Below are 22,093 nucleotides of genomic sequence, written 5' to 3' on the forward strand. Positions count from 1 at the left end.
GTATCACCTAGTCCTAACCAGTAGTAACACCTAGTACTAACCAGTAGTATCAATTATTACTAACCTGTAGTATCCCTTAGTACTAACCCATAGTATCACCTAGTCCTAACCAGTATTATCACCTAGTACTAACCCGTAGTATCACCTAGTCCTAACCAGTAGTATCACCTAGTCCTAACCAGTAGTATCACCTAGTCCTAACCAGTAGTTTCACCTAGTCCTAACCCGTAGTATCACCTAGTACTAACCAGTAGTAACACCTAGTCCTAACCAGTAGTATGACCTAGTCCTAACCAGTAGTATCACCTAGTCCTAACCAGTAGTATCACCTAGTACTAACCCGTAGTATCACCTAGTCCTAACCAGTAGTATCACCTAGTACTAACCCGTAGTATCACCTAGTCCTAACCAGTAGTATCACCTAGTCCTAACCAGTAGTATCACCTAGTCCTAACCAGTAGTATCACCTAGTCCTAACCAGTAGTATCACCTAGTCCTAACCAGTAGTATCACCTAGTACTAACCAGTAGTATCACCTAGTCCTAACCAGTAGTATCACCTAGTACTAACCACTAGTATCACCTAGTACTAACCCGTAGTATCACCTAGTCCTAACCCGTAGTATCACCTAGTACTAACCAGTAGTATCACCTAGTACTAACCCGTAGTATCACCTAGTCCTAACCAGTAGTATCACCTAGTACTAACCAGTGGTATCACCTAGTCCTAACCAGTAGTATCACCTAGTCCTAACCAGTAGTATCACCTAGTACTAACCCGTAGTATCACCTAGTCCTAACCAGTAGTATCACCTAGTACTAACCAGTAGTATCACCTAGTACTAACCAGTAGTATCACCTAGTCCTAACCAGTAGTATCACCTAGTACTAACCCATAGTATCACCTAATCCTAACCAGTAGTATCACCTAGTCCTAACCAGTAGTATCACCTAGTACTAACCCGTAGTATCACCTAGTCCTAACCAGTAGTATCACCTAGTCCTAACCAGTAGTATCACCTAGTACTTACCCGTAGTATCACCTAGTCCTAACCAGTAGTATCACCTAGTACTAACCAGTAGTATCACCTAGTCCTAACCAGTAGTATCACCTAGTCCTAACCAGTAGTATCACCTAGTATTAACCCGTAGTATCACCTAGTCCTAACCAGTAGTATCACATAGTCCTAACCAGTAGTATCACCTAGTACTAACCCGTAGTATCACCTAGTACTAACCCGTAGTATCACCTAGTCCTAACCAGTAGTAACACCTAGTACTAACCAGTAGTATCAATTATTACTAACCTGTAGTATCCCTTAGTACTAACCCATAGTATCACCTAGTCCTAACCAGTAGTATCACATAGTCCTAACCAGTAGTTTCACCTAGTACTAACCCGTAGTATCACCTAGTCCTAACCAGTAGTATCACCTAGTACTAACCCGTAGTATCACCTAGTCCTAACCAGTAGTATCACCTAGTCCTAACCAGTAGTATCACCTAGTCCTAACCCGTAGTATCACCTAGTCCTAACCAGTAGTATCACCTAGTCCTAACCAGTAGTATCACCTAGTACTAACCAGTAGTATCACCTAGTCCTAACCAGTAGTATCACCTAGTCCTAACCAGTAGTATCACCTAGTACTAACCCGTAGTATCACCTAGTCCTAACCAGTAGTATCACCTAGTACTAACCCATAGTATCACCTAGTCCTAACCAGTAGTATCACCTAGTACTAACCAGTAGTATCACCTAGTCCTAACCAGTAGTATCACCTAGTCCTAACCAGTAGTATCACCTAGTACTAACCCGTAGTATCACCTAGTCCTAACCAGTAGTATCACCTAGTACTAACCAGTAGTATCACCTAGTACTAACCAGTAGTATCACCTAGTACTAACCCGTAGTATCACCTAGTCCTAACCAGTAGTATCACCTAGTACTAACCAGTAGTATCACCTAGTCCTAACCAGTAGTATCACCTAGTCCTAACCAGTAGTTTCACCTAGTACTAACCCGTAGTATCACCTAGTCCTAACCAGTAGTATCACCTAGTCCTAACCAGTAGTATCACCTAGTCCTAACCAGTAGTATCACCTAGTACTAACCAGTAGTATCACCTAGTACTAACCCGTAGTATCACCTAGTCCTAACCAGTAGTATCACCTAGTCCTAACCAGTAGTATCACCTAGTCCTAACCAGTAGTTTCACCTAGTACTAACCCGTAGTATCACCTAGTCCTAACCAGTAGTATCACCTAGTCCTAACCAGTAGTATCACCTAGTCCTAACCAGTAGTATCACCTAGTACTAACCAGTAGTATCACCTAGTACTAACCATTAGTATCACCTAGTCCTAACCAGTAGTATCACCTAGTACTAACCAGTAGTATCACCTAGTACTAACCATTAGTATCACCTAGTACTAACCCGTAGTATCACCTAGTCCTAACCAGTAGTATCACCTAGTGCTAACCAGTAGTTTCACCTAGTACTAACCATTAGTATCACCTAGTCCTAACCAGTAGTATCACCTAGTCCTAACCAGTAGTATCACCTAGTCCTAACCAGTAGTATCACCTAGTCCTAACCAGTAGTATTACCTAGTACTAACCCGTAGTATCACCTAGTCCTAACCAGTAGTATCACCTAGTCCTAACCAGTAGTATCACCTAGTCCTAACCAGTAGTATCACCTAGTCCTAACCAGTAGTATCACCTAGTCCTAACCAGTAGTATCACCTAGTACTAACCAGTAGTATCACCTAGTCCTAACCAGTAGTATCACCTAGTACTAACCACTAGTATCACCTAGTACTAACCCCTAGTATCACCTAGTCCTAACCAGTAGTATCACCTAGTACTAACCAGTAGTATCACCTAGTACTAACCCGTAGTATCACCTAGTCCTAACCAGTAGTATCACCTAGTACTAACCAGTGGTATCACCTAGTCCTAACCAGTAGTATCACCTAGTCCTAACCAGTAGTATCACCTAGTACTAACCCGTAGTATCACCTAGTCCTAACCAGTAGTATCACCTAGTACTAACCAGTAGTATCACCTAGTACTAACCAGTAGTATCACCTAGTCCTAACCAGTAGTATCACCTAGTACTAACCCATAGTATCACCTAGTCCTAACCAGTAGTATCACCTAGTCCTAACCAGTAGTATCACCTAGTACTAACCCGTAGTATCACCTAGTCCTAACCAGTAGTATCACCTAGTCCTAACCAGTAGTATCACCTAGTACTTACCCGTAGTATCACCTAGTCCTAACCAGTAGTATCACCTAGTACTAACCAGTAGTATCACCTAGTCCTAACCAGTAGTATCACCTAGTCCTAACCAGTAGTATCACCTAGTATTAACCCGTAGTATCACCTAGTCCTAACCAGTAGTATCACCTAGTCCTAACCAGTAGTATCACCTAGTACTAACCCGTAGTATCACCTAGTACTAACCCGTAGTATCACCTAGTCCTAACCAGTAGTAACACCTAGTACTAACCAGTAGTATCAATTATTACTAACCTGTAGTATCCCTTAGTACTAACCCATAGTATCACCTAGTCCTAACCAGTAGTATCACATAGTCCTAACCAGTAGTTTCACCTAGTACTAACCCGTAGTATCACCTAGTCCTAACCAGTAGTATCACCTAGTACTAACCCGTAGTATCACCTAGTCCTAACCAGTAGTATCACCTAGTCCTAACCAGTAGTATCACCTAGTCCTAACCCGTAGTATCACCTAGTCCTAACCAGTAGTATCACCTAGTCCTAACCAGTAGTATCACCTAGTACTAACCAGTAGTATCACCTAGTCCTAACCAGTAGTATCACCTAGTCCTAACCAGTAGTATCACCTAGTACTAACCCGTAGTATCACCTAGTCCTAACCAGTAGTATCACCTAGTACTAACCCATAGTATCACCTAGTCCTAACCAGTAGTATCACCTAGTACTAACCAGTAGTATCACCTAGTCCTAACCAGTAGTATCACCTAGTCCTAACCAGTAGTATCACCTAGTACTAACCCGTAGTATCACCTAGTCCTAACCAGTAGTATCACCTAGTACTAACCAGTAGTATCACCTAGTACTAACCAGTAGTATCACCTAGTACTAACCCGTAGTATCACCTAGTCCTAACCAGTAGTATCACCTAGTACTAACCAGTAGTATCACCTAGTCCTAACCAGTAGTATCACCTAGTCCTAACCAGTAGTTTCACCTAGTACTAACCCGTAGTATCACCTAGTCCTAACCAGTAGTATCACCTAGTCCTAACCAGTAGTATCACCTAGTCCTAACCAGTAGTATCACCTAGTACTAACCAGTAGTATCACCTAGTACTAACCCGTAGTATCACCTAGTCCTAACCAGTAGTATCACCTAGTCCTAACCAGTAGTATCACCTAGTCCTAACCAGTAGTTTCACCTAGTACTAACCCGTAGTATCACCTAGTCCTAACCAGTAGTATCACCTAGTCCTAACCAGTAGTATCACCTAGTCCTAACCAGTAGTATCACCTAGTACTAACCAGTAGTATCACCTAGTACTAACCATTAGTATCACCTAGTCCTAACCAGTAGTATCACCTAGTACTAACCAGTAGTATCACCTAGTACTAACCATTAGTATCACCTAGTACTAACCCGTAGTATCACCTAGTCCTAACCAGTAGTATCACCTAGTGCTAACCAGTAGTTTCACCTAGTACTAACCATTAGTATCACCTAGTCCTAACCAGTAGTATCACCTAGTCCTAACCAGTAGTATCACCTAGTCCTAACCAGTAGTATCACCTAGTCCTAACCAGTAGTATCACCTAGTCCTAACCAGTAGTATCACCTAGTCCTAACCAGTAGTATCACCTAGTCCTAACCATTAGTTTCACCTAGTTCTAATCCGTAGTATCACCTAGTCCTAACCAGTAGTATCACCTAGTACTAACCAGTAGTATCACCTAGTCCTAACCAGTAGTATCACTTAGTCCTAACCAGTAGTATCACCTAGTCCTAACCATTAATTTCACCTAGTCCTAACCAGTAGTATCACCTAGTCCTAACCAGTAGTATCACCTAGTCCTAACCAGTAGTATCACCTAGTCGTAACCAGTACTATCACCTAGTCCTAACCAGTAGTATCACCTAGTCCTAACCATTAGTTTCACCTAGTACTAACCCGTAGTATCACCTAGTACTAACCAGTAGTATCACCTAGTCCTAACCAGTAGTATCACCTAGTCCTAACCAGTAGTATCACCTAGTCCTAACCAGTAGTATCACCTAGTCCTAACCAGTAGTATCACCTAGTCCTAACCAGTAGTATCACCTAGTACTAACCCGTAGTATCACCTAGTCCTAACCAGTAGTATCACCTAGTACTAACCAGTAGTATCACCTAGTATTAACCAGTAGTATCACCTAGTACTAACCAGTAGTATCACCTAGTCCTAACCAGTTGTATCACCTAGTCCTAACCCGTAGTATCACCTAGTACTAACCAGTAGTATCACCTAGTACTAACCAGTAGTATCACCTAGTCCTAACCAGTAGTATCACCTAGTCCTAACCAGTAGTATCACCTAGTCCTAACCAGTAGTATCACCTAGTACTAACCAGTAGTATCACCTAGTCCTAACCAGTAGTATCACCTAGTCCTAACCCGTAGGATCACCTAGTCCTAACCAGTAGTATCACCTAGTACTAACCAGTAGTATCACCTAGTCCTAACCCGTAGGATCACCTAGTACTAACCCGTAGTATCACCTAGTACTAACCAGTAGTATCACCTAGTCCTAACCAGTAGTATCACCTAGTCCTAACCCGTAGTATCACCTAGTCCTAACCAGTAGTATCACCTAGTCCTAACCAGTAGTATCACCTAGTCCTAACCAGTAGTATCACCTAGTCCTAACCCGTAGTATCCCCTAGTCCTAACCAGTAGTATCACCTAGTCCTAACAAGTAGTATCACCTAGTACTAACCAGTAGTATCACCTAGTACTAACAAGTAGTATCACCTAGTACTAACCTGTAATATCACCTAGTCCTAACTCGCAGTATCACCTAGTACTAACCCGTAGTATCACCTAGTACTAACCCGTAGTATCACCTAGTCCTAACCAGTAGTATCACCTAGTACTAACCAGTAGTATCACCTAGTCCTAACCAGTAGTATCACCTAGTCCTAACCAGTATTATCACCTATTCCTAACCATTAGTATCACCTAGTCCTAACCAGTAGTAACACCTAGTACTAACCAGTAGTATCAATTATTACTAACCTGTAGTATCCCTTAGTACTAACCCATAGTATCACCTAGTCCTAACCAGTATTATCACCTAGTACTAACCCGTAGTATCACCTAGTCCTAACCAGTAGTATCACCTAGTCCTAACCAGTAGTTTCACCTAGTACTAACCCGTAGTATCACCTAGTCCTAACCAGTAGTATCACCTAGTCCTAACCAGTAGTATCACCTAGTCCTAACCAGTAGTATCACCTAGTACTAACCAGTAGTATCACCTAGTACTAACCCGTAGTATCACCTAGTCCTAACCAGTAGTATCACCTAGTCCTAACCAGTAGTATCACCTAGTCCTAACCAGTAGTATCACCTAGTCCTAACCAGTAGTATCACCTAGTCCTAACCAGTAGTATCACCTAGTACTAACCAGTAGTATCACCTAGTCCTAACCAGTAGTATCACCTAGTCCTAACCAGTAGTATCACCTAGTACTAACCCGTAGTATCACCTAGTCCTAACCAGTAGTATCACCTAGTACTAACCCGTAGTATCACCTAGTCCTAACCAGTAGTATCACCTAGTACTAACCAGTAGTATCACCTAGTACTAACCAGTAGTATCACCTAGTCCTAACCAGTAGTATCACCTAGTACTAACCCATAGTATCACCTAGTCCTAACCAGTAGTATCACCTAGTACTAACCAGTAGTATCACCTAGTACTAACCAGTAGTATCACCTAGTACTAACCCGTAGTATCACCTAGTCCTAACCAGTAGTATCACCTAGTACTAACCAGTAGTATCACCTAGTCCTAACCAGTAGTATCACCTAGTATTAACCCGTAGTATCACCTAGTCCTAACCAGTAGTATCACCTAGTCCTAACCAGTAGTATCACCTAGTCCTAACCAGTAGTATCACCTAGTACTAACCAGTAGTATCACCTAGTACTAACCATTAGTATCACCTAGTCCTAACCAGTAGTATCACCTAGTACTAACCAGTAGTATCACCTAGTACTAACCATTAGTATCACCTAGTACTAACCAGTAGTATCACCTAGTCCTAACCAGTAGTATCACCTAGTCCTAACCAGTAGTATCACCTAGTCCTAACCAGTAGTATCACCTAGTACTAACCAGTAGTATCACCTAGTACTAACCATTAGTATCACCTAGTCCTAACCAGTAGTATCACCTAGTACTAACCAGTAGTATCACCTAGTACTAACCATTAGTATCACCTAGTACTAACCAGTAGTATCACCTAGTACTAACCAGTAGTATCACCTAGTACTAACCATTAGTATCACCTAGTCCTAACCAGTAGTATCACCTAGTCCTAACCCGTAGTATCACCTAGTCCTAACCAGTAGTATCACCTAGTACTAACCAGTAGTATCACCTAGTCCTAACCAGTAGTATCACCTAGTCCTAACCAGTAGTATCACCTAGTCCTAACCAGTAGTATCACCTAGTACTAACCAGTAGTATCACCTAGTCGTAACCAGTACTATCACCTAGTCCTAACCAGTAGTATCACCTAGTCCTAACCATTAGTTTCACCTAGTACTAACCCGTAGTATCACCTAGTCCTAACCAGTAGTATCACCTAGTCCTAACCAGTAGTATCACCTAGTCCTAACCAGTAGTATCACCTAGTCCTAACCAGTAGTATCACCTAGTCCTAACCAGTAGTATCACCTAGTACTAACCCGTAGTATCACCTAGTCCTAACCAGTAGTATCACCTAGTACTAACCAGTAGTATCACCTAGTATTAACCAGTAGTATCACCTAGTACTAACCAGTAGTATCACCTAGTCCTAACCAGTAGTATCACCTAGTCCTAACCCGTAGTATCACCTAGTACTAACCAGTAGTATCACCTAGTCCTAACCAGTAGTATCACCTAGTCCTAACCAGTAGTATCACCTAGTCCTAACCAGTAGTATCACCTAGTCCTAACCAGTAGTATCACCTAGTCCTAACCAGTAGTATCACCTAGTCCTAACCAGTAGTATCACCTAGTACTAACCCGTAGTATCACCTAGTCCTAACCAGTAGTATCACCTAGTCCTAACCCGTAGTATCACCTAGTCCTAACCAGTAGTATCACTTAGTCCTAACCAGTAGTTATACCTAGTCCTAACCAGTAGTATCACCTAGTCCTAACCCGTAGTATCACCTAGTCCTAACCAGTAGTATCACCTAGTCCTAACAAGTAGTATCACCTAGTACTAACCAGTAGTATCACCTAGTACTAACAAGTAGTATCACCTAGTACTAACCTGTAGTATCACCTAGTCCTAACCCGTAGTATCACCTATTACTAACCCGTAGTATCACCTAGTCCTAACCTGTAGTATCACCTAGTCCTAACCAGTAGTATCACCTAGTCCTAACCAATAGTTCACCTAGTCCTAACCAGTAGTATCACCTAGTCCTAACCAGTAGTACCACCTAGAACTAACCCGTAGTATCACCTAGTCCTAACCCGTAGTATCACCTTGATCTAACCCGTAGTATCACCTAGTCCTAACCAGTAGTATCACCTAGTCCTAACCAGTAGTATCACCTAGTCCTAACCAGTAGTATCACCTAGTCCTAACCAGTAGTATCACCTAGTCCTAACCAGTAGGATCACCTAGTACCCGTTTCATTCCTCTGTACTTCCATCTGAAACTATTTTAATGAGTGCTGTCTCTTCCTCAGGACTCGCTGTGTCTGCAGGGAGGGACAGAGACTGTCTACAGGCTGGGGACACCTGCTCCAGTGATGACGCGTGCAGCCCTCGCCTGCGGACGCTGAGACAGTGTGTGGCGGGGGACGGCAGTGTGAAGCTGGGCCCTGGAGCTAGGAACCAGTGTGAGAACGCAGTCACGGCCCTGCTGTCCTCCCCGCTCCACGGCTGCCAGTGTAAACGAGGCATGAAGAGAGAGAAGAACTGCCTCAGTATCTATTGGAGCCTGCACCAGTCTGTCGCGCATGGTGAGACTATAACACCATAATATCTATAGCACCAGTCTGTCCTGCATGGTGAGACTATAACACCATAACATCTATAGCACCAGTCTATAGTACCAGTCTGTATAACACCTAGCCCTAATCTATAGTACCAGTCTGTGTAACACCTAGCCCTAATCTATAGTACCAGTCTGTGTAACACCTAGCCCTAATCTATAGCACTAGTCTGTATAACACCTAGCCCTAGTCTATAGCACCAGTCTGTATAACACCTAGCCCTAATCTATAGTACCAGTCTGTATAACACCTAGCCCTAATCTATAGTACCAGTCTGTATAACACCTAGGCCTAATCTATAGTACCAGTCTGTATAACACCTAGGCCTAATCTATAGCACCAGTCTGTATAACACCTAGCCCTAATCTATAGTACCAGTCTGTATAACACCTAGCCCTAATCTATAGTACCAGTCTGTATAACACCAAGCCCTAATCTATAGTACCAGTCTGTATAACACCTAGCCCTAATCCATAGTACCAGTCTGTATAACACCTAGCCCTAATCTATAGTACCAGCCTGTATAACACCTAGCCCTAATCTATAGTACCAGTCTGTATAACACCTAGCCCTAATCTATAGTACCAGTCTGTATAACACCAAGCCCTAATCTATAGTACCAGTCTGTATAACACCTAGCCCTAATCTATAGTACCAGTCTGTATAACACCTGGCCCTAATCTATAGTACCAGTCTGTATAACACCTAGCCCTAATCTATAGTACCAGTCTGTATAACACCAAGCCCTAATCTATAGTACCAGTCTGTATATAACACCTAGCCCTAATCTATAGTACCAGTCTGTGTAACACCTAGCCCTAATCTATAGTACCAGTCTGTATAACACCTAGCCCTAATCTACAGCACCAGTCTGTATAACACCTAGCCCTAATCTATAGCACCAGTCTATATAACACCTAGCCCTAATCTATAGTACCAGTCTGTATAACACCTAGCCCTAATCTATAGTACCAGTCTGTCCTACATGGTGAGATTATAACACCTACCCCTAATCTATAGCACCAGTCTGTATAACATCTAGCCCTAATCTATAACACCAGTCTGTATAACACCTAGCCCTAATCTATAGTACCAGTCTGTTCTACATGGTGAGATTATAACACCTAGCCCTAATCTATAGTACCAGTCTGTATAACACCTAGGCCTAATCTATAGTACCAGTCTGTATAACACCTAGCCCTAATATATAGTACCAGTCTGTATAACACCTAGCCCTAATCTATAGTACCAGTCTGTATAACACCTAGCCCTAATCTATAGTACCAGCCTGTATAACACCTAGCCCTAATCTATAGTACCAGTCTGTATAACACCTAGCCCTAATCTATAGTACCAGTCTGTATAACACCTAGCCCTAATCTATAGTACCAGTCTGTCCTACATGGTGAGATTATAACACCTAGCCCTAATCTATAGCACCAGTCTGTATAACATCTAGCCCTAATCTATAACACCAGTCTGTATAACACCTAGCCCTAATCTATAGTACCAGTCTGTTCTACATGGTGAGATTATAACACCTAGCCCTAATCTATAGTACCAGTCTGTATAACACCTAGGCCTAATCTATAGTACCAGTCTGTATAACACCTAGCCCTAATATATAGTACCAGTCTGTATAACACCTAGCCCTAATCTATAGTACCAGTCTGTATAACACCTAGCCCTAATCTATAGTACCAGTCTGTATAACACCTAGCCCTAATCTATAGTACCAGTCTGTATAACACCAAGCCCTAATCTATAGTACCAGTCTGTATAACACCTAGCCCTAATCTATAGTACCAGTCTGTATAACACCTAGCCCTAATCTATAGTACCAGTCTGTATAACACCTGGCCCTAATCTATAGTACCAGTCTGTCCTACATGGTGAGATTATAACACCTAGCCCTAATCTATAGTACCAGGCTGTATAACACCTAGCCCTAATCTATAGTACCAGTCTGTATAACACCAAGCCCTAATCTATAGTACCAGTCTGTATAACACCTAGCCCTAATCTATAGTACCAGTCTGTATAACACCTAGCCCTAATCTATAGTACCAGTCTGTGTAACACCTAGCCCTAATCTATAGTACCAGTCTGTATAACACCTAGGCCTAATCTATAGTACCAGTCTGTATAACACCTAGGCCTAATCTATAGCACCAGTCTGTATAACACCTAGCCCTAATCTATAGTACCAGTCTGTATAACACCTAGCCCTAATCTATAGTACCAGTCTGTATAACACCAAGCCCTAATCTATAGTACCAGCCTGTATAACACCTAGCCCTAATCTATAGTACCAGTCTGTATAACACCTAGCCCTAATCTATAGTACCAGTCTGTATAACACCAAGCCCTAATCTATAGTACCAGTCTGTATAACACCTAGCCCTAATCTATAGTACCAGTCTGTATAACACCTAGCCCTAATCTATAGTACCAGTCTGTATAACACCTGGCCCTAATCTATAGTACCAGTCTGTCCTACATGGTGGGATTATAACACCTAGCCCTAATCTATAGTACCAGGCTGTATAACACCTAGCCCTAATCTATAGTACCAGTCTGTATAACACCAAGCCCTAATCTATAGTACCAGTCTGTATAACACCTAGCCCTAATCTATAGTACCAGTCTGTATAACACCTAGCCCTAATCTATAGTACCAGTCTGTATAACACCTAGCCCTAATCTATAGTACCAGTCTGTATAACACCTAGGCCTAATCTATAGTACCAGTCTGTATAACACCTAGGCCTAATCTATAGCACCAGTCTGTATAACACCTAGCCCTAATCTATAGTACCAGTCTGTATAACACCTAGCCCTAATCTATAGTACCAGTCTGTATAACACCAAGCCCTAATCTATAGTACCAGTCTGTATAACACCTAGCCCTAATCCATAGTACCAGTCTGTATAACACCTAGCCCTAATCTATAGTACCAGCCTGTATAACACCTAGCCCTAATCTATAGTACCAGTCTGTATAACACCTAGCCCTAATCTATAGTACCAGTCTGTATAACACCAAGCCCTAATCTATAGTACCAGTCTGTATAACACCTAGCCCTAATCTATAGTACCAGTCTGTATAACACCTGGCCCTAATCTATAGTACCAGTCTGTATAACACCTAGCCCTAATCTATAGTACCAGTCTGTATAACACCAAGCCCTAATCTATAGTACCAGTCTGTATATAACACCTAGCCCTAATCTATAGTACCAGTCTGTGTAACACCTAGCCCTAATCTATAGTACCAGTCTGTATAACACCTAGCCCTAATCTACAGCACCAGTCTGTATAACACCTAGCCCTAATCTATAGCACCAGTCTATATAACACCTAGCCCTAATCTATAGTACCAGTCTGTATAACACCTAGCCCTAATCTATAGTACCAGTCTGTCCTACATGGTGAGATTATAACACCTAGCCCTAATCTATAGCACCAGTCTGTATAACATCTAGCCCTAATCTATAACACCAGTCTGTATAACACCTAGCCCTAATCTATAGTACCAGTCTGTTCTACATGGTGAGATTATAACACCTAGCCCTAATCTATAGTACCAGTCTGTATAACACCTAGGCCTAATCTATAGTACCAGTCTGTATAACACCTAGCCCTAATATATAGTACCAGTCTGTATAACACCTAGCCCTAATCTATAGTACCAGTCTGTATAACACCTAGCCCTAATCTATAGTACCAGCCTGTATAACACCTAGCCCTAATCTATAGTACCAGTCTGTATAACACCTAGCCCTAATCTATAGTACCAGTCTGTATAACACCTAGCCCTAATCTATAGTACCAGTCTGTCCTACATGGTGAGATTATAACACCTAGCCCTAATCTATAGCACCAGTCTGTATAACATCTAGCCCTAATCTATAACACCAGTCTGTATAACACCTAGCCCTAATCTATAGTACCAGTCTGTTCTACATGGTGAGATTATAACACCTAGCCCTAATCTATAGTACCAGTCTGTATAACACCTAGGCCTAATCTATAGTACCAGTCTGTATAACACCTAGCCCTAATATATAGTACCAGTCTGTATAACACCTAGCCCTAATCTATAGTACCAGTCTGTATAACACCTAGCCCTAATCTATAGTACCAGTCTGTGTAACACCTAGCCCTAATCTATAGTACCAGTCTGTGTAACACCTAGCCCTAATCTATAGCACTAGTCTGTATAACACCTAGCCCTAGTCTATAGCACCAGTCTGTATAACACCTAGCCCTAATCTATAGTACCAGTCTGTATAACACCTAGCCCTAATCTATAGTAGCAGTCTGTATAACACCTAGGCCTAATCTATAGTACCAGTCTGTATAACACCTAGGCCTAATCTATAGCACCAGTCTGTATAACACCTAGCCCTAATCTATAGTACCAGTCTGTATAACACCTAGCCCTAATCTATAGTACCAGTCTGTATAACACCAAGCCCTAATCTATAGTACCAGTCTGTATAACACCTAGCCCTAATCCATAGTACCAGTCTGTATAACACCTAGCCCTAATCTATAGTACCAGCCTGTATAACACCTAGCCCTAATCTATAGTACCAGTCTGTATAACACCTAGCCCTAATCTATAGTACCAGTCTGTATAACACCAAGCCCTAATCTATAGTACCAGTCTGTATAACACCTAGCCCTAATCTATAGTACCAGTCTGTATAACACCTGGCCCTAATCTATAGTACCAGTCTGTATAACACCTAGCCCTAATCTATAGTACCAGTCTGTATAACACCTAGCCCTAATCTATAGTACCAGTCTGTATAACACCTAGCCCTAATCTATAGTACCAGTCTGTATAACACCAAGCCCTAATCTATAGTACCAGTCTGTATAACACCTAGCCCTAATCTATAGTACCAGTCTGTATAACACCTAGCCCTAATCTATAGTACCAGTCTGTATAACACCTGGCCCTAATCTATAGTACCAGTCTGTCCTACATGGTGAGATTATAACACCTAGCCCTAATCTATAGTACCAGGCTGTATAACACCTAGCCCTAATCTATAGTACCAGTCTGTATAACACCAAGCCCTAATCTATAGTACCAGTCTGTATAACACCTAGCCCTAATCTATAGTACCAGTCTGTATAACACCTAGCCCTAATCTATAGTACCAGTCTGTATAACACCTAGCCCTAATCTATAGTACCAGTCTGTATAACACCTAGGCCTAATCTATAGTACCAGTCTGTATAACACCTAGGCCTAATCTATAGCACCAGTCTGTATAACACCTAGCCCTAATCTATAGTACCAGTCTGTATAACACCTAGCCCTAATCTATAGTACCAGTCTGTATAACACCAAGCCCTAATCTATAGTACCAGCCTGTATAACACCTAGCCCTAATCTATAGTACCAGTCTGTATAACACCTAGCCCTAATCTATAGTACCAGTCTGTATAACACCAAGCCCTAATCTATAGTACCAGTCTGTATAACACCTAGCCCTAATCTATAGTACCAGTCTGTATAACACCTGGCCCTAATCTATAGTACCAGTCTGTCCTACATGGTGGGATTATAACACCTAGCCCTAATCTATAGTACCAGGCTGTATAACACCTAGCCCTAATCTATAGTACCAGTCTGTATAACACCAAGCCCTAATCTATAGTACCAGTCTGTATAACACCTAGCCCTAATCTATAGTACCAGTCTGTATAACACCTAGCCCTAATCTATAGTACCAGTCTGTATAACACCTAGCCCTAATCTATAGTACCAGTCTGTATAACACCTAGGCCTAATCTATAGTACCAGTCTGTATAACACCTAGGCCTAATCTATAGCACCAGTCTGTATAACACCTAGCCCTAATCTATAGTACCAGTCTGTATAACACCTAGCCCTAATCTATAGTACCAGTCTGTATAACACCAAGCCCTAATCTATAGTACCAGTCTGTATAACACCTAGCCCTAATCCATAGTACCAGTCTGTATAACACCTAGCCCTAATCTATAGTACCAGCCTGTATAACACCTAGCCCTAATCTATAGTACCAGTCTGTATAACACCTAGCCCTAATCTATAGTACCAGTCTGTATAACACCAAGCCCTAATCTATAGTACCAGTCTGTATAACACCTAGCCCTAATCTATAGTACCAGTCTGTATAACACCTGGCCCTAATCTATAGTACCAGTCTGTATAACACCTAGCCCTAATCTATAGTACCAGTCTGTATAACACCAAGCCCTAATCTATAGTACCAGTCTGTATATAACACCTAGCCCTAATCTATAGTACCAGTCTGTGTAACACCTAGCCCTAATCTATAGTACCAGTCTGTATAACACCTAGCCCTAATCTACAGCACCAGTCTGTATAACACCTAGCCCTAATCTATAGCACCAGTCTATATAACACCTAGCCCTAATCTATAGTACCAGTCTGTATAACACCTAGCCCTAATCTATAGTACCAGTCTGTCCTACATGGTGAGATTATAACACCTAGCCCTAATCTATAGCACCAGTCTGTATAACATCTAGCCCTAATCTATAACACCAGTCTGTATAACACCTAGCCCTAATCTATAGTACCAGTCTGTTCTACATGGTGAGATTATAACACCTAGCCCTAATCTATAGTACCAGTCTGTATAACACCTAGGCCTAATCTATAGTACCAGTCTGTATAACACCTAGCCCTAATATATAGTACCAGTCTGTATAACACCTAGCCCTAATCTATAGTACCAGTCTGTATAACACCTAGCCCTAATCTATAGTACCAGCCTGTATAACACCTAGCCCTAATCTATAGTACCAGTCTGTATAACACCTAGCCCTAATCTATAGTACCAGTCTGTATAACACCTAGCCCTAATCTATAGTACCAGTCTGTCCTACATGGTGAGATTATAACACCTAGCCCTAATCTATAGCACCAGTCTGTATAACATCTAGCCCTAATCTATAACACCAGTCTGTATAACACCTAGCCCTAATCTATAGTACCAGTCTGTTCTACATGGTGAGATTATAACACCTAGCCCTAATCTATAGTACCAGTCTGTATAACACCTAGGCCTAATCTATAGTACCAGTCTGTATAACACCTAGCCCTAATATATAGTACCAGTCTGTATAACACCTAGCCCTAATCTATAGTACCAGTCTGTATAACACCTAGCCCTAATCTATAGTACCAGCCTGTATAACACCTAGCCCTAATCTATAGTACCAGTCTGTATAACACCTAGCCCTAATCTATAGTACCAGTCTGTATAACACCAAGCCCTAATCTATAGTACCAGTCTGTATAACACCTAGCCCTAATCTATAGTACCAGTCTGTATAACACCTAGCCCTAATCTATAGTACCAGTCTGTATAACACCTGGCCCTAATCTATAGTACCAGTCTGTCCTACATGGTGAGATTATAACACCTAGCCCTAATCTATAGTACCAGGCTGTATAACACCTAGCCCTAATCTATAGTACCAGTCTGTTCTACATGGTGAGATTATAACACCTAGCCCTAATCTATAGTACCAGTCTGTATAACACCTAGCCCTAGTCTATAGTACCAGTCTGTGTAACACCTAGCCCTAATCTATAGTACCAGTCTATATAACACCTAGCCCTAATCTATAGTACCAGTCTGTATAACACCTAGCCCTAATCTATAGTACCAGTCTGTATAACACCTAGCCCTAGTCTATAGTACCAGTCTGTATAACACCTAGCCCTAATCTATAGCACCAGTCTGTCCTACATGGTGAGATTATAACACCTAGCCCTAATCTATAGTACCAGTCTGTATAACACCTAGCCCTAATCTATAGTACCAGTCTGTATAACACCAAGCCCTAGTCTATAGTACCAGTCTGTATAACACCTAGCCCTAATCTATAGTACCAGTCTGTATAACACCTAGCCCTAATCTATAGTACCAGTCTGTATAACACCAAGCCCTAATCTATAGTACCAGTCTGTATAACACCTAGCCCTAATCCATAGTACCAGTCTGTATAACACCTAGCCCTAATCTATAGTACCAGCCTGTATAACACCTAGCCCTAATCTATAGTACCAGTCTGTATAACACCAAGCCCTAATCTATAGTACCAGTCTGTATAACACCTGGCCCTAATCTATAGTACCAGTCTGTATAACACCTGGCCCTAATCTATAGTACCAGTCTGTATAACACCTAGCCCTAATCTATAGTACCAGTCTGTATAACACCAAGCCCTAATCTATAGTACCAGTCTGTATATAACACCTAGCCCTAATCTATAGTACCAGTCTGTGTAACACCTAGCCCTAATCTATAGTACCAGTCTGTATAACACCTAGCCCTAATCTACAGCACCAGTCTGTATAACACCTAGCCCTAATCTATAGCACCAGTCTATATAACACCTAGCCCTAATCTATAGTACCAGTCTGTATAACACCTAGCCCTAATCTATAGTACCAGTCTGTCCTACATGGTGAGATTATAACACCTAGCCCTAATCTATAGCACCAGTCTGTATAACATCTAGCCCTAATCTATAACACCAGTCTGTATAACACCTAGCCCTAATCTATAGTACCAGTCTGTTCTACATGGTGAGATTATAACACCTAGCCCTAATCTATAGTACCAGTCTGTATAACACCTAGGCCTAATCTATAGTACCAGTCTGTATAACACCTAGCCCTAATCTATAGTACCAGTCTGTATAACACCTAGCCCTAATCTATAGTACCAGTCTGTATAACACCTAGCCCTAATCTATAGTACCAGCCTGTATAACACCTAGCCCTAATCTATAGTACCAGTCTGTATAACACCTAGCCCTAATCTATACTACCAGTCTGTATAACACCAAGCCCTAATCTATAGTACCAGTCTGTATAACACCTAGCCCTAATCTATAGTACCAGTCTGTATAACACCTAGCCCTAATCTATAGTACCAGTCTGTATAACACCTGGCCCTAATCTATAGTACCAGTCTGTCCTACATGGTGAGATTATAACACCTAGCCCTAATCTATAGTACCAGGCTGTATAACACCTAGCCCTAATCTATAGTACCAGTCTGTTCTACATGGTGAGATTATAACACCTAGCCCTAATCTATAGTACCAGTCTGTATAACACCTAGCCCTAGTCTATAGTACCAGTCTGTGTAACACCTAGCCCTAATCTATAGTACCAGTCTATATAACACCTAGCCCTAATCTATAGTACCAGTCTGTATAACACCTAGCCCTAATCTATAGTACCAGTCTGTATAACACCTAGCCCTAGTCTATAGTACCAGTCTGTATAACACCTAGCCCTAATCTATAGCACCAGTCTGTCCTACATGGTGAGATTATAACACCTAGCCCTAATCTATAGTACCAGTCTGTATAACACCTAGCCCTAATCTATAGTACCAGTCTGAATAACACCTAGCCCTAATCTATAGCACCAGTCTGTCCTACATGGTGAGATTATAACACCTAGCCCTAATCTATAGTACCAGTCTGTATAACACCTAGCCCTAATCTATAGTACCAGTCTGTATAACACCTAGCCCTAATCTATAGTACCAGTCTGAATAACACCTAGCCCTAATCTATAGCACTAGTCTGTATAACACCTAGCCCTAGTCTATAGCACCAGTCTGTATAACACCTAGCCCTAATCTATAGTACCAGTCTGTATATAACACCTAGCCCTAATCTATAGTACCAGTCTGTATAACACCTAGCCCTAATCTATAGTACCAGTCTGTATAACACCTAGCCCTAATCTATAGTACCAGTCTGTATAACACCTAGCCCTAATCTATAGTACCAGTCTGTATAACACCAAGCCCTAGTCTATAGTACCAGTCTGTATAACACCTAGCCCTAATCTATAGTACCAGTCTGTATAACACCTAGCCCTAATCTATAGTACCAGTCTGAATAACATCTAGCCCTAATCTATAGTACCAGTCTGTCCTACATGGTGATGAGAGGGGGGGTTGGGGGTTACAAGGGGGGACATGGTGATGAGGGGGGGGTTTGGGGTTACAAGGGGGGACATGGTGATGCGAGGGGGGTTTGGGGGTTACAAGGGGGGACATGGTGATGAGGGGGGGGATTGGGGGTTACAAGGGGGGACATGGTGATTACGTGTCTTTTGTGTGAAGGTACTATGCAGCACACAGGTTCCCTCTCGCCATCAACTTCGTTGAGATAAATGGAGTTTCCTTGTAGGCCTCTTTAGCAGGTGAAGCCAGCTGTACTACCTGTTGCCTGTTTCTGAGTCATTTATTAAAGAATGAGAAGCAATGTTGAGTCTGTTTTAGGCTTTTCATTAAATCATGCAAAGCTGTTCTTTATATAGCCTAAAATGCATGTGTTCATATGGGCAGAATATTATATATAGGCTATAGTATACTGAATTTATATCAGTTATGAAAATAAACAGAATATTATATATATAGGCTATAGTATACTGAATTTATATTAGTTATGAAAATACACAGAATATTATATATAGGCTATAGTATACTGAATTTATATTAGTTATGAAACAAGTTCAATGGAGTACAGGCTTAACTGAATGGCAGAGACAGAATATAATAAGGAATTTTATAGAGTAGTTTTGGGTAGGCTTCCTCTCCCAGTAATGCTCCTCAGAGCCAGATGTTTTGGGTAGGCTTCCTCTCCCAGTAATGCTCCTCAGAGCCAGATGTTTTGGGTAGGCTTCCTCTCCCAGGAAGCTCCTCAGAGCCAGATGCTGACGACAGGTTGCCTATTTGCCCATCTCTCCCATTGTTCACATACAGTGGGGAGAACAAGTATTTGATACACTGCCGATTTTGCAGGTTTTCCTACTTACAAAGCATGTAGAGGTCTGTAATTTTTATCATAGGTACACTTCAACTGTGAGAGACGGAATCTAAAACAAAAATCCAGAAAATCACATTGTATGATTTTTAAATAATTAATATGCATTTTATTGCATGACATAAGTATTTGATCACCTACCAACCAGTAAGAATTCCGGCTCTCACAGACCTGTTAGTTTTTCTTTAAGAAGCCCTCCTGTCCTCCACTCATTACCTGTATTAACTGCACCTGTTTGAACTCGTTACCTGTATAAAAGACACCTGTCCACACACTCAATCAAACAGACTCCAACCTCTCCACAATGGCCAAGACAAGAGAGCTGTGTAAGGACATCAGGGATAAAATTGTAGACCTGCACAAGGCTGGGATGGGCTACAGGACAATAGGCAAGCAGCTTGGTGAGAAGGCAACAACTGTTGGCGCAATTATTAGAAAATGGAAGAAGTTCAAGATGACGGTCAATCACCCTCGGTCTGGGGCTCCATGCAAGATCTCACCTCGTGGGGCATCAATGATCATGAGGAAGTTGAGGGATCAGCCCAGAACTACACGGCAGGACCTGGTCAATGACCTGAAGAGAGCTGGGACCACCGTTTCAAAGAAAACCATTAGTAACACACTACGCCGTCATGGATTAAAATCCTGCAGCGCACGCAAGGTCCCCCTGCTCAAGCCAGCGCATGTCCAGGCCCGTCTGAAGTTTGCCAATGACCATCTGGATGATCCAGAGGAGGAATGGGAGAAGGTCATGTGGTCTGATGAGACAAAAATAGAGCTTTTTGGTCTAAACTCCACTCGCCGTGTTTGGAGGAAGAAGAAGGATGAGTACAACCCCAAGAACACCATCCCAACCATGAAGCATGGAGGTGGAAACATAATTATTTGGGGATGCTTTTCTGCAAAGGGGACAGGACGACTGCACCGTATTGAGGGGAGGATGGATGGGGCCATGTATCGCGAGATCTTGGCCAACAACCTCCTTCCCTCAGTAAGAGCATTGAAGATGGGTCGTGGCTGGGTCTTCCAGCATGACAACGACCCAAAAACACTGCCAGGGCAACTAAGGAGTGGCTCCGTAAGAAGCATCTCAAGGTCCTGGAGTGGCCTAGCCAGTCTCCAGACCTGAACCCAAAAGAATATCTTTGGAGGGAGCTGAAAGTCCGTATTGCCCAGCGACAGCCCCGAAACCTGAAGGATCTGGAGAAGGTCTGTATGGAGGAGTGGGCCAAAATCCCTGCTGCAGTGTGTGCAAACCTGGTCAAGAACTACAGGAAACGTATGATCTCTGTAATTGCAAACAAAGGTTTCTGTACCAAATATTAAGTTCTGCTTTTCTGATGTATCAAATACTTATGTCATGCAATAAAATGCAAATGAATTACTTAAAAATCATACAATGTGATTTTCTGGATTTTTGTTTTAGATTCCGTCTCTCATAGTTGAAGTGTACCTATGATAATAATTACAGACCTCTACATGCTTTGTAAGTAGGAAAACCTGCAAAATCGGCAGTGTATCAAATACTTGTTCTCCCCACTGTATATATATATATAAATATATATATACATATACAGTGGGGAGAACAAGTATTTGACACACTGCCGATTTTGCAGGTTGTCCTACTTACAAAGCATGTAGAGGTCTGTAATTTTTATCATAGGTACACTTCAACTGTGAGAGACGGAATCTAAAACAAAAATCCAGAAAATCACATTGTATGATATTTAAGTAATTAATTTGCATTTTATTGCATGCCATAAGTATTTGATCACCTACCAACCAGTAAGAATTCCGGCTCTCACAGACCTGTTAGTTTTCCTTTAAGAAGCCCTCCTGTTCTCCACTCATTACCTGTATTAACTGCACATGTTTGAACTCGTTACCTGTATAAAAGACACCTGTCCACACACTCA

At 41.8% G+C, this 22,093-nt stretch overlaps 1 protein-coding gene across 1 annotated transcript in view; it reads left to right on the forward strand.

Moving 5' to 3' along the window:
• The window catches only part of gfra4a (GDNF family receptor alpha 4a), a 432,301-nt gene that overhangs the window by 280,966 nt on the left and 129,242 nt on the right, over positions 1 to 22,093 (forward strand). The window contains exon 2 of the mRNA XM_071382381.1: positions 8,976 to 9,251. Within this exon, the coding sequence (XP_071238482.1) occupies positions 8,976 to 9,251 (276 nt within the window). The remainder of the gene's footprint in view (positions 1 to 8,975; positions 9,252 to 22,093) is intronic.

This window comes from Salvelinus alpinus, chromosome 34, assembly GCF_045679555.1.
Source record: "Salvelinus alpinus chromosome 34, SLU_Salpinus.1, whole genome shotgun sequence".
Lineage (NCBI taxonomy): Eukaryota > Metazoa > Chordata > Actinopteri > Salmoniformes > Salmonidae > Salvelinus > Salvelinus alpinus.